The sequence below is a fragment of the Peromyscus californicus genome, unplaced genomic scaffold (genome assembly GCF_007827085.1).
Source record: "Peromyscus californicus insignis strain IS unplaced genomic scaffold, ASM782708v3 Scaffold_4__1_contigs__length_199733344, whole genome shotgun sequence".
Lineage (NCBI taxonomy): Eukaryota > Metazoa > Chordata > Mammalia > Rodentia > Cricetidae > Peromyscus > Peromyscus californicus.
The window spans coordinates 6162314-6176334 of NW_026294562.1; the positions used below are offsets into that span (position 1 = coordinate 6162314).

Genomic DNA, 14021 nt, shown 5'->3' on the forward strand with positions numbered 1-14021 from the left:
ATTCTATGGGAATCTAGGTATTGCTAGAAAAGAAGCTGGTAATGATAAATTATGAGTTATTATATGCTTCTTGAGAGGTAAAAGAAATAGAATCGTATGTGGTGGTATTGTGTTCCCCAAAATATTGCGCACCCTAATGAACTTATCTGGGGTCAGAGAACAGAAAAGCCACTAGATACAAAGGCTAGAAAATGGTGGCACTCACACCTTTAATCCTAACATTCCAGAGGTAGAAATCCCTCTGGATCTCTGTGAGTTCAAGGCCACATTGGAAACAGCCAGGCATGGTGACACACACCTTTAATCCCAGGTAGTGATGGTAGAAGGTAGAAAGATATACACGGCATGAAGACCAGAAACTAGAAGCATTTGGCTGGTTAAGTTTTTAGGCTTCTAGCAGCAGTTCAGCTGAGATTTATTCTGGATGAGGACTCAGAGGCTTCCAGTCTGAGGAAACAGGATCAGCTGAGAAGTTGGCAAGGTGAGGTGGCTGTGGCTTGTTCTGCTTCTCTGATCTTCCAACATTCACCCCAATAACTGGCCTCAGGTTTGATTTTATTAATAAGTACCTTTAAGATTCCTGCTACAATTGTAATTTTCTTTCTTACTGAATAAGAGTCTTGAAAATCTCTAATTTCATTTTTATTGATTCTCATCACTATTTGATATAGTAAGAATTCCCATTAAAAAAGGGAGAAAAAATAGAATTCCCAGTGAAAACACACGTGATTGCTAACACGCAAATGGACACATACATACACACACGGGAAGGGACACTTGGGCCCCGGTGATACCCACCATACCTGAGGAGAACCATTTTGGGAGAGTCAGTGAAAACTCCATCACATGGTTCCAGTTACCACATGAGTGCCCATTGCTTTGTAGCTATGTTCAGTATTGTCTGAATCCCACTTTATTTAAAGTCTGTCTAGAGAGCCAGGAAATGAAGTCTGTCTGAGGTAGCTCTCCATCATGTCAAGAGAAAAGAAAAATGACTTTCCAGGAATCAGCAATGGCTTCATTCTGATGTCATGTTTTCCTCTTATAATTCTGAACAGACCAATTTTCTCCTTTGTTTTCTTTCTTTGGCAAGATGGTGTAGCTACATGAAGGAGAATTTCTGGTTGACTGGATCAGTTGTTATCTCACTAACAGACATGTCAATATTTTCTGTATAACTTCATTTTTTGTAAAACATTTTTCACTTTATGATTAAACCAACCTTATTCTATTTCCCTTATTTTCTGCCATCAGGTTATGTTTATAAGCCATTTAAATCATAGCATGCGTGCCCCTCACCCCCCACCTCCACCCCCGGCTGTTAGTGCTTCTGGCAGTCCTTCTAGAGGATCTGCAAGGAGTCACCTGCGAAGGAAAGTCAGAGCTGCTTCCTCAAGAGTTAGGTGATTCCTACAGTACATTTGTGTGCACACATTCTCTCTACACTGAAGCATTATAAAGGCAAAGAAAGATGTGTTTGTATTTCTGTATCCCTGGGCTGTGCACACAGACATTAAATATTTACTGAAGACATGAATAAGCAGTGAAAAAAAAGGAAAGGAAAGACAGGTACATGGAGGGAAGGAAGGAAGCTAATAAAAGATTAAGAGGCACGGGTGGTGGGTGGTTTAGAGGCTGCTGGCTCCTGTAAACTTCGTTGCTTAATTATTTCGGTCAGGCTCATAGATAACTAAGTGGTAGACACAGGTAGAGACTCTACAGACGAACATGGGTCCCCCTGTCTTTGTGACAGACTAGTCACTGTTAAACAACCTGATGCAAATTATGGATGATGTCCTGCCATTTCTGTTCATTGTACAGATTTAAAAACGAAAATTAAAACAACCAGTAATCAATCTTTGTAAGAATTCGCCTATCTGTGTTCAGTCTCTGACACACAGAATTTACCATAAAAAACCAACAGGCTTATTTCTTTATAGGTAAACGCACTGTTCAAGGACATTGTCTTCTTTCACACACCCGTGAAGATGAGCTGTGGGCACAGTGTTCCATACTACACTCTTCCTTCAGTCAGAAGCACCTGCTGCCACACAATGTGGCTATGTAGTCTTAATGTGAACCAGGGGTAGAGAACGTGGCTTCTTCCACAGTACACCTCCTCAGAGTTGGGAATCAAATGCCATGTGAGCAAGGCGATGGAATGGGGACAAAGCATCAGTCAGAGCCTTGAGCGACTGCGGCACACAAAAGAGCACTGGTCCCCAATTGAAGAGACTTACTTTTTAGGAATTAAGTACCAAATAATTAAGTCCCATTGGCAAAATGTTTGCATTTCTTACACAGAAAATCAACTGTCCAACATGTGGGATAGTAATTAGAAACAGAACCCTAAACCACCACTATGCACTTGGGTCTCAGAGTCTGAGTGACAGCACTCATTGCAAGTGCCTTCCTAGGTGTCTTGGCAGATACCCACATGCTAGCTGTGTCTAGGAAACATGCTGCCCTACATGGAACACCAAAAGACCCTAAAGCATCCTTGGCTCAGGCATAGCAAGGTGATGCCCATCTGGGGATTTTTATTTCTGTTTATCCTCTAGACACATCCTAAAAGGAGGTGAGTCAGTGGAGGACCGAATATGCCTACAAAGGAAATCCCAGGTAGATCACACCAGAGTCATTTTCCTCAGCAGGCATGTGAAGCCTCCTTGGGAGTGTGATTTCCCTCCAGAAAGCCCAAAGGCTGCACAAGTTGTTTGCGTTTTCACCCTCTCTAAATGATTTGCAAATTTATTCAAACACAATCTGAAAGGATGCTCTATTTGTGGAGGTAACTGTCTGCAGTGTCCTGTATTGAGGGGTGAGGTACATCAAGCAGAAACATGGGCAGAAGCACATTGGCTGAGAAAGCCATAAATCCTTATTTGAATCTGCCAACCTGAAAGCCAGGAGGAGCCGGAATAAACTATTTTTCTTAAATGCTACATCTGATTAAGCCATACCATCAAGTGACAGCTGAACTTTAACATTAATATGATATTATTTAAATAACCACATGATTTTTTTAACACTAAAAATGATGAATGATTTCTGGACAGCTCAATGGACAGAAAGCAGGAGGACTCTTTAATGAGATTTGACAAGATGGAGACATATGCAGAATGCTCGTTACAGCTCACGTCGGTCGCAGGGCCCTCCCCGGGAAGCAAGAGAGGCAGCTCCCCGTTCTTTGTGTTGTCTCTAGGCACTGAAGCATTCCTTTAGCTGCTACAGTCTTCTCTGCGGACTGGGAGTTGTTTTTAGGTCAGTTAAGTGCCCACAGACTTTTGGTTCTGGGTTGGGATGGCCCTCCAGGGAAGGGAAGGGTGGAGGGAAACTTGGTTGGTAATGTCCTGGGAAACGTGGGGCTTACCACTGATGGTGTCATAGAGAAATCACATCAGCTCCGAACATGTAACAATCACACATTTACTTGGTTCTTACACGATAACTGTTCAGCCCCACAAACACAGCTTTGGAAAGTACTGCCCACGGACGCATGAGTAGAGGAGCTCTACCTTCTCACTACAGTTGTCTGAAGAGAAGAATTTTCTCTTTTTAGGCTCATTATCAGCACTCCTCATCCATCTCACTCCTTAGCTCCAAACCGACAAAATCACAGTAGACGATCTTTTTACTTCGTAGAGTGTAAGTGAAAATAGCAAGTTCAGAATAGACTTAGACTATTACCCATCTTTATTCATTTACCTTTTTATATTCTTCTGAATATTTCCTATCAGTCAAAGCTTAGTCACACACAGTACTTAAAAGATTACTCTGATAATTGTGGCATTCTTATAAATCATCTTTAAGTATGTACATGAAGCCACCATGCTTCCCTAAGCAGCCTTCTTCTCAGCAATGAAACAAGACAACAAGCTGGTACTGAGTTCTCTGGATGATGGCAGGCCTGCATTCCCTGTCAGAATTGAGAGGGAAGTCAGTATGCTCCTGCCATGGGCCTTCCTCAGGCTATGAAAAAATGCTTCTTGTCTAACCCTAATTTTTTTCCCATAGCTTGAGGTAAGCCCTCCAGCTCAAGCCTTGTCTCTAATCTGAGTTACTCACTATGTGGGTAACTCAAAAAAGGGTTAAAACCAGTGTTCTGTATTTCAAAAGGGTGTTGACACGGCCTAGGAGGGAAGAGAAGGACCCGGGAGCCTGTCAAATGCCCCATCCCAGTGGGACAGAAACAGTTAAAAAGAGAGAAACAGAAGATCACTCCCTACCTGGCTCTTACCTTCGCAACATCCCCGTCAGGATCCGGGAACTTTTCCCCAAGTTTGCATCTGTTTCCCGAAGCTAAAGGGGAATGTGGTGGGAACAGAAGAACATGGGAGGAACATCAGCACTCAGAGCAGTTTACAGCGCCTGCTGCTGAATAACACCCGAATTCCACGGCAGAAGAGCCAACAGTAAGATGCACTTGGGACACTCACACAGACACACTTGGGACTCTTAACACAGACACACTTGGGACACTCACACAGACACACTTATGACACTCACACAGACACACTTATGACACTCACACAGACACACTTGGGACACTCACACAGACACACTTGGGACATTCCCACAGACACACTTGGGACACTCACACAGACACACTTGGGACACTCACGCAGACTCACAGTTCTTAGATTCAGAGGATGACACAAGATTAAAAGTGTATACTTGAACAGGATATAAAAGCAAATGCCTCATGGATAGTCAGGGTTTAACATTCCTGTGGGAATTTATCTTTAATATATGAATGTGCAAAGTTCTAAAACTATAAATGGAAACAAAATGAGGTTGAGGAAGAATGAGGGTATTTTCATAATCTTTGTTCTGAAAGATTGATGCACTCCAAAATCTCCCTCAGAGGCCTTTTTCTTAGCCATGGAGTTAAATAAAATATTTACCTGAGGGGTATTCTGAGATAAGGGCAAGCCAGCTGCTTGTTCCTCCATCTCAAGCCCTTGTCTTCTCTTCCTATACAGGGCCCTTGCTCACCCTAGTCATTCTTCCACACCTGTCCTTACAGCTACAATGTTACTATCTTGTGTCCATCCCAGTGGCTTTTTATCTACGTCTTCTCATTTATGAACATGTAACTGATGGCATGATCCATACTCACTCGTTCACGTGCTCGCTGTATCTTTTCTCTGTCATGACTAAGGTTTTCCAACATCTCTTGGCCAATTTGCTCTATGGAAAAGAAAAGAAAACGTAAGGAATGGTAACTTAGGGTATATGCAGAGCAGACATACCCCCACCCCCAAAGTACCAGAATGATCATGGATATAGAAGCAAGATTAAAGCAGTGCATCCTTACATACCAGATACATTTTAAGTAACGTATTTGAAATATATAAACAGTATTTGATAAATTTACCTATCTTGAGGATTACTGGGTGCAATTTAAAAGCAGGCTGCAGCCAAGATAGCACCAATGAGTTAATGGTGATGTGACTTTTCAAAGGCCACTCAAATAAATTCCCAGCAAAATGAAGGAGAGCCCAGGTGTAGTGATTAATTACTTTTCACTGTGGAGTACAGTCTTTGATTTTACACACTGAGAGTAACATGGGAGACTCCTGTCCTTCTCTTATGGCATTGTTTACCTATGTAAGCCAATATATCCATTTAGAACAGTTGTGATTTTAATGCATGTAATCCTCAGTTTCTTCCCCTACTGCATTTAGTGGTAGTGAGACTATCTCTTTGCCTCCACTCTCCTGGAAGCAAGAGCTCATTTCATGTGTTATTAGCTGCTGGAGATTCTTGAGTCAAACCAGGTGAGGAGCACTTTACCTTCCAAATGCTTAGACTACTACACAGCACTTAGCTCAATTCATTAAGAGCCACACTGTTGACTGAAATGAAGATTTCCCTGTCACAATGATCTCACTTGCTTGTCACTTGGCAGTCTCTCCTCTGACTACAGCCATTCTATCAGACACTAAGTATGACCTGATCTTGCAAATACACAGCTACTTAGAATGATTTTTTTCAGTTCCATTCACCATTACCAGGAGGTGCCTATCTTACAAAAGAAGAACCTCAAACTGCCTTTGTTAGGATTCGCCACCATAAAAATGGTCACATTCATTGCTGTACATAGATCCCTACACTTTCACAACTCTGAGCATGCCTTCCCAGCCCATGATTTTCCACATAAAAGTATCTCTTTTTGGATGTATTTCAACTTTTTATCACAAACCGCATAGTTTCTCCTTAAGGTACAACTGTAAAACAAACATACATGGTTTCTAGCAGACACATCACAAAAATAAAGACAGTGAATGAAGCCACCAAAGTTGAACATCTTTCATCCTGGTTTTGCATCAAAACTACTAGAAATACTCAACTTTGTCATACTGTTTCTACTGATTTTTTTTTTTTTGGTTTTTCGAGACAGGGTTTCTTGTTTCTACTGATTTTATTTGCTTTAATCATTAAAATATAGCAATTATAATTAATTTATAACAAAAATCTATAATATGTATGATCACCACAAAGTCATTATTTCAGGAAAACATTATTCAATACTACTTCCTATCAAAATAGACCATATTATAATACATGATTTCAAACAAATGGAAAAGAGATTATTGATACTGTGTCTAACATCCCAATTAGTATTCATGGAAAGAATAAAGAACCGGAAGAATGAGGTAGAGAGAAAAATGAAGTCCCAGCAAGGTTTAGACTGTTCTTCTTCCAAGGCCTTGAAGCACAGCCCCTGAGCAGGCAGTCCTGGCTAGCAAATGCAAGAGCCTCAAGTCTGTCAGGTTTGCCAGGGAAAACACCACTCTGAACTGATCTGTAATCCTCTACTCAAGGAATCAATGGAATAAGAGGTCAAGAGTTGGGCTGTTCTTGGAGTCATAAGCCACACCCACAAACTCCTTATTTCTGGTAGGTGACTCAGCAGCACAAGTATTAATCCCATCTTGCAAGAGAGTAGATCTTGCAAAAATGTGGCCCTGGTCATCTTTGTTGGGAACAAAATCCTTCATTTCTTAGCCACTATCTTATATTTTAATACATTAATAAAGAAAATCCCAGCTAAATATATTAGAGATGATCAGTCTTATGGACAAAAATATATACAAAGAAAGTAATATTTGTATATCAAACAAAGCAAATTAGAGGAGATTGCTTTTAATACAATCCTTTGTCCAGATAGCATTAGATATTTAGGGATTATTTAATTTAAAAATTCTAAGATGGTTAAAAAAAATTCTAAGATGGTTAGTTTGACTTTTCTTGAATTACTTAAGTTAAAAACACTCATCAAAAACACCAGTAAAGCATTCAAGAGGGCTGGAGACATGGCTCCGTGGTTATAGTGCTGCCTGCTCTTCCAGATGATCAGTACCCAGCACCCACACTACAGCCTACAACTGTCTCTGTAACCCCAGTCCCAGATATCTGAGCGTACCAGGCATGCACATGGTGCAGAAACACATACAGACAAAACATACACACACATAAAATAAAACTAAGAAATATTACCTGAAAAAAGGGAGTTCCGGGGCTGGAGAGATGGCTCAGCAGTTAAGAGCACTGGCTGCTCTTCCAGAGGTCCTGAGTTCAATTCCCAGCAACCACATGGTGGCTCATAACTATCTATGGTGGGATCTGATGCCCTCTTTTAGCATGCAGGCATACATGCAGTTAGAGCACTCATATGCATAAAATAATTAAAAGAAAAAAGGAATTCAAGCTCACAGACTTGAAATAATGGCAAATGTGACATGTCACGTCTACAATTTTAATTCCTTAAATTTTCTTGTGGTCTTTCACAGGAATAGCTAGCATGCACCTATGATGCAGTTAGAGATGCACACTTTACAGTATCCTTGCTGACACTAAGCATCTTCCTGAGGTTAGGAAACAATGGGAAGCACAAAATAATGCTGATTTTTGCATGTTGCAGCTCTCCATGTCAGTGTGACATGATGAATGAATTCCTGGAAGGAAGACTTCCTTCCTGTCCTTCCATTTTCTCCACAGAGGTCCTGGGAATCATCCTGGTGATACAGCGCTCAAACACATAAAATGAATTGTTTTTACAATTGCACAGAATCAATCATAGCGTCCACCCACAGCCCTTTTATTTATAAGGCACGCACTTGCAGAGGGTCTTTGGGTAACACTGCATCCCCTCTCCAGCCTTTTGCATGCTGCATACAATAGGCATTCAATGCTTTCCTGTCTCCAAGCGAGCAGAACTAAGAAGGAAACAGGTACACAAATCTAGCAGGACACGTCCTGCAGGACCTGCCTGGCATCTCCAATGCAGACAAGATCTAGGCTGAGGAGCGCATATCTCGGAGAGCCTTTTCATTCATAAAATAATATTGGGCAAATTGTATACACTCATCATGAGGTAAACACAAGTGAGTCTTTAAAAGAAATTGGACCTGTACTTTAGCAATGAATGGATTAAAATATTCCCTATGAAAAGTCAGATGTGACTGGAGCTTACATCATGTTACAAATATAGCCGAAGAAAAAGGTGCCTCCAATCTAATTCAGCACAAAATGTTCCATCTGATAAATTCAAAATATATATTTTTAAATTATGCTAGGAGCAGAACGGCCCACTCTCCAGAAGGTACTGATTACTCCTCAGCATGGCTGTACTTAACTTTCCCTTTACAACCTTTGTTAAGGATGTGGTTTCCACAAAATTATTTTTAAAAGTGAAGGACACCAACCAGTTGAGTCCTCTTTAAAATGCCAAGCGGAGACAAGGTTATTTTCCCAACACTTGAAAATGCCATTAGCAACCCAGGAGCATGGGGAAGGCACCCACAATGACTTGGCACTTGTCATCTGGACTGTGTCCTGTTGCACCCAGACTTAAGAGCTGCACTCAGTACTGAAGAATCTCTGGTGTTCCTGACACAGGGAAAGCAGTGTGCCACAAAGACAGTTTTTCACCATCTCTCTTCATTTGAAGCTCAAGACATGTGAGGGGCTTCCACTATGATGTAGAAAGTGTGCAAAGGACCACTTATCCAGACTGCCTCTCACTGCCTATAGGCTTTAACACCCATTCCAAAGTAAGGAAGAATTTCACTTTGGGTTAACTTTAAGGAAAACATTTCTGTGAGCCTTTGTTTCCTTTGAAGTAAAGTGAGGGTCAGACTGGACGACCTGGCTCTAAAATATTAGGACACGACAGCTCTAGACACAAGGTAGAGCACATAAGCAACAGTGTAAGAGCCAAGTCAGGGCTACTGATGCAGAATGCAGGATGCATGCCTAGAGAAACAGCAAACTAGTGAATACACTTTAGGCTTGTGTGTGTGTGTGTGTGTGTGTGTGTGTGTGTGTGTGTGTGTGTGTGTGTGTGTATGCATATTTTAAGGGAATTATGTTTGAACATTCTCTCCACAGCAGCTGAGTGTATATTCTATTTTGCTTTAGGATGATCACATCTATCATTAAGCAATTAAGAAAATCATTAGTGTTACTTTTATCAAAGTCATAGCACCAGAATCTCCCCTCAGTTGCTGGTTTCCTGCAGATAATTAACAGGTACTATTCCCAGGGCCCAGAGACATCAGTCAGAGGAGCTGTGCTCCCAATAACTATGCACTGGAATGAGCAGGTACTATGTAAATTGAGGTTGTTAAACAAAAGCAACAATGTTAATTACAGCTCCATTCAAAAATAAGAGTGAATGGGCTCTATTCTGTGAACCAAGACCAGGACAGCAGGAAGGACGCTCCTTCTCACAATTCAATAAAGAACATAAAAGGCAGGAGATGAGGGCAGAAAACCTGAATGGGAAGCTGTCAAAGCATTCCAAAGGCTCACATGTGGAATTCACCCAACGTGTGTTTACTTAGTGTGTTCAGTGTCATCCAGCTTCCCAGGGTGAATGAATTACTCATTCTAAAAACAAAAAGAGAGAAAACAACAAAAACCCAATAGAACAAAAAAACCTAAAGTGCTGCAAAAGTACTGACAATTGACTGCAAAGTAATTAGAAAGCCCTTTTAGAAATCATTATGGGCTGAGTCAATCACTTCCTGTGCTCCAGTGAACCCGACCACATTTCTGCCACTGCTTATATCGTATTCTAACCATCTGCTCATTCAAGAAGTTACTGTCAGGCTAGCAAACATTTTCATTTTAAATCAAATGCCATTTTAAGCATTTTTCAATTGATTGGAAACAACAATGAATTAAAAAATAAACCTGTGTGTGTGTGTGTGTGTGTGTGTGTGTGTGTGTGTGTGTGTGCACATGTGTGAGTTTATTTGCATGAATGGACATGCATGTCTGAGAGCAAGGATGTACAGAGGTCAGAGGACAACCTCTGGTAAAGGTTGTGAAAGGACCACCTTTTACTTCTTTTGAAACTTCCTTCTTTGCTACTGTGTATGTCAGGCTAGCTGGCCCATGAGATTGCGGATTTTCCTATCTTGCCTCCCATCTCACTGTAGGAATGCTGGGATTACAGACATACACAGCCATTCCTAGCTTTACATGGGTCCTGGAGATCTGAACTCAAGTCCACAAGTGAGTGATTTCCCCACTGAGCTGTCTCTCGCGGCCCCTCAATTTATTTTTTAATGGTAGACCTCATAGAAAATGACAGACTTTCAGCTTCGTTGGAAATGTGAACTATCAGGCAATACGGAGTCTCCATGTTTACTGGCAGAGACGAGCTAGGACTGAAAAGTGGTGCCCTGACAGAGGAGCCTGATCACGTCCAGCTTGCCACTTACTCCCTACCCCACCTCATTCTTTCATGTTCCCTGCTTGACTAGGAGTTATTGGAGAGTGTGTCTTGTGGCTTCAATGTTATTTCCATCGCACCCGAGAGCTCCTTTAGAGACAATGTCATGTCTTACTATTCTCGGCGTTATGTGGCAGACCACAGAAGGCAGGCCAAGGCAGATGTTCAGGAAATATTTGTTTGTGAACTTGGAATATATCCAAGTTGTCTTTATCACACTTATAACATAATCACAGGTATTTTAGAAAAAAAGTCCTCTATTCAAAATATGTTACAGCATGTGCAGAGCAAGGTAACCTAACACATACAACAAAAGCATTATCAGTGTTCAAGAGAAGCCTTTGCAACAACTTCGGCAATAGAGGGATGGGGCCAACTCCATCTAGGACTCCATCATTCCCATGAAAGATTACAGCATGCTATTGATAAATACTTTGTTTCCTGAAAATTATACAATGAACAGAACATCCTGGAAGGATTGAATCCTACCTTAACTTTTTGAGGTGAACATACTTTTGTTCTTTTGAAAAACAAGGAATGGATTATTGTACAGGCAAAAAATAACTATAGTAAAGGATCATCCCATGACCCTTCCATCGGGCTATTCATTATGGCAGGTGAAGGAGCAGGACAAGGAGGGGAGATGGTTCAGTAAGGAAAGCACTTGTTCTGCAAACATGAGGATGTGTTGCAGTCTCCCAATACCAGTGTGAACAGCTATTAACCTAGTACTGGAGATCGGAGGAAAAAGGAGAGGCCTAGGACCTTGCTGCCAGCCAGTATAGTTAAAATGACATGTTCCAGGTTCCCTGAGAAACCCTGTCTCAAAAACTAAGACAAACCGGGAAGTAATTGAGGAAGGCCATTTATACGGACCATCCACGTGTACCCATATGTATTGTAAGTATCTATGTGAGTATTTGTTGTCAGGCCTTCCAGCTACAGGCCTAGAAGTGGACTGTTGGATTATGTGCCAGTTCAGTGTCCCCCTTCTGAGGAACTGCAAATTTGCTTGCATCACAGCTATTCATTTTATGTGGCAACCAGCAACACCCAGGAGCTCTGGTTTCTCTTGGGCCTTGGCATGGACTTGAGGGCATCCCCAGCTGAGGAGAAGGACTGGCGCTTTTCTGTAGTCAGGGCTGCTCCCGCCTGAGAGCAGCCAAGCACCTTCTCATGTGATTAGTGGCTATTCGTAGGTCTTTGGAGACATGCACAGTAAAGTATTTGTCCATTTAAGAAGCTGCACCATCTTTTTATTCTTGAACAGCAAGAATTACTTGTATGTATTCTAGAGGTTGGACCCTTATCAAAATGTGACTCGTGAACACTTTCTCTCCTGCTGCCGACTTTTCACTTGGAGTTGTTTTTTGATATGCAAAAAACCTTTAAGTCAGACAAAGTCCCATTTGTTAATATTTCCTTTTGTTGTCTGTATTTTGGGGGTCATATCTAAGAATTCACAGCTACCACCAGACTTTGAAGATTTCTCATTCTATATTCTTCTAAGAGTTTTATAGTTTATTCTTACACTTTATGTTTTGACCCATGTTGACTTTACATGGTATGAGGTAAGGGGCCACAGGTATATTTTTGATTATACAAAACATTTACACTCAACTGGAAGTTAACTTTTATAACATATATTATGTAGCTAGACACAGATACGCAAATATCTATTCATATTTATCATGCAAAATAATGAGTTACTAATATTTTTAGAATAGAGTTTTTATTTTTTACTACAACTGGACAAAGAGATTTAGAAATTAAAATATGCACAGAAAGCAAGCAGATATTCAGATCGAAGCAAGAGAAAGAAGCACGTGTGTACTAAACAAATAGGAAAGAGTTATCAAGCCTGAAAAAATACAAGACAATGGATATAACACACAATACATTTTATATATTAATGCTGCGGAATTCCAGCATTAAGAAACACAAAGCATTGACCTACAGGACGATAAGCATTGAGGGTATATACCAGCCAGGACATCATGTCAGACAGGAGAAGAAAAAAACTAAAGAAATGACAAGATGACATTAAAGGTGGCTTAGAAATTTGACAAATGACTAATGCTTTACAGGGATAAGTCAGTTTCTTTAGCTTTCCACGAGGCACTATTTCTTCTGAGCACAAGGTCAACAAATACATACCATACAAGCTATCGCTCCTTAATACTAAAAGACTGGCAAACAACACCAATCAATCACAGTACCCTGGAACAAACTCCTTAAAATGCTCCAGACAACTGACTTCCATTGAGCACAGTTGTCCTCGGAGACAGGACCTATTTACTATCCTGGATCTGCAGCACCAGGTATCTTTTCTCAGTTGACAACAGGAACTGGGCAATTGCTAATTCTGTCAACTCTTTACTCCTTAGCTTCCAAGGAACGTCCTGCTCTTGGACTTTCTGCATCTACTTGCTTCCAAAGTCTGAGAAGGATGAAGTTTGAAGGTCACAGGAAAGGGCCTCGTCTGGTACCATGCAGCAGACTCACCTGTGAGATGCTACAGAGTTACTCAGACTTTACTGTAGGCTGACTACATCAGGAATCCCTAGCAGTGGGGTAACTTTTCATAAACCACATTAAATTCTTTACTATGGCCTACTGGCATCCATTTCTCATCAGTCTCTAGCTCAACATGCACGACTCTAATGCAGGTATCTCTAAGTTTTGGTACTAAGAAGATTTTCTCAAGAAATTCAGAAACAGGCTGGAAGATGGCTTGGTCAGAAAAGTGCCTGCCATGCAGGCACAAGGTCAAGTTCAGGTCCGCAGCATGCACGTGGGAGCAGGTGTGAGGTATATGCCTTGTAACGTCATGCTGGTGCATTGCAGAGGTAGTCTACGGAGACAAGCAGGTCTCTAGAGCTCACTTCCCAGCTATCCTCTCCAGTCAGTGAGCTCTGGGTTCAGTCTCAAGAGAGTGGAGGGCAACTGAGGAAGGTACCCAAATTTGATTATTGACCTTCAGCCTCAATACCATACTGGCAAGCACACACATGCACACACAGACACCCATCCCGACACACAAACAAACACCCATACATGAAAATAAATAAAACGAAACTAGGAAGCAAGAAGTGATTCCATATTGTTTTGTTCAAGTTAATTTTAAAAATGAGACTCACAATTCTTAGCTTATCTCATTCAGGGCTACCACCATATCCCCTCTTCCTAATTAAAAACAGCTTTTGATGGTGTGGGGAATAATTCAGTTTGTATTATTGAACAATGCAAGGCACATAATCCAACACACACT

The 14021-nt window shown here is 41.2% G+C and overlaps 1 protein-coding gene across 7 annotated transcripts in view; it reads right to left on the reverse strand.

Annotated features, from left to right (window-relative positions):
- Vti1a (vesicle transport through interaction with t-SNAREs 1A) overlaps nt 1-14021 on the reverse strand; it is a 318582-nt gene that overhangs the window by 123815 nt on the left and 180746 nt on the right. For 5 of the 7 annotated variants that reach the window (XM_052762508.1, XM_052762507.1, XM_052762509.1 and 2 more), the window contains 2 exons: nt 5123-5193; nt 4241-4302 (listed from right to left, as the gene is read on the reverse strand). In XM_052762508.1, the coding sequence (XP_052618468.1) occupies nt 4241-4302; nt 5123-5193 (133 nt within the window). Of the gene's footprint in view, nt 1-4229; nt 4303-5122; nt 5194-14021 lie in introns of all 7 variants that reach the window. The other 2 variants (XM_052762511.1, XM_052762510.1) reach the window with 1 other exon arrangement.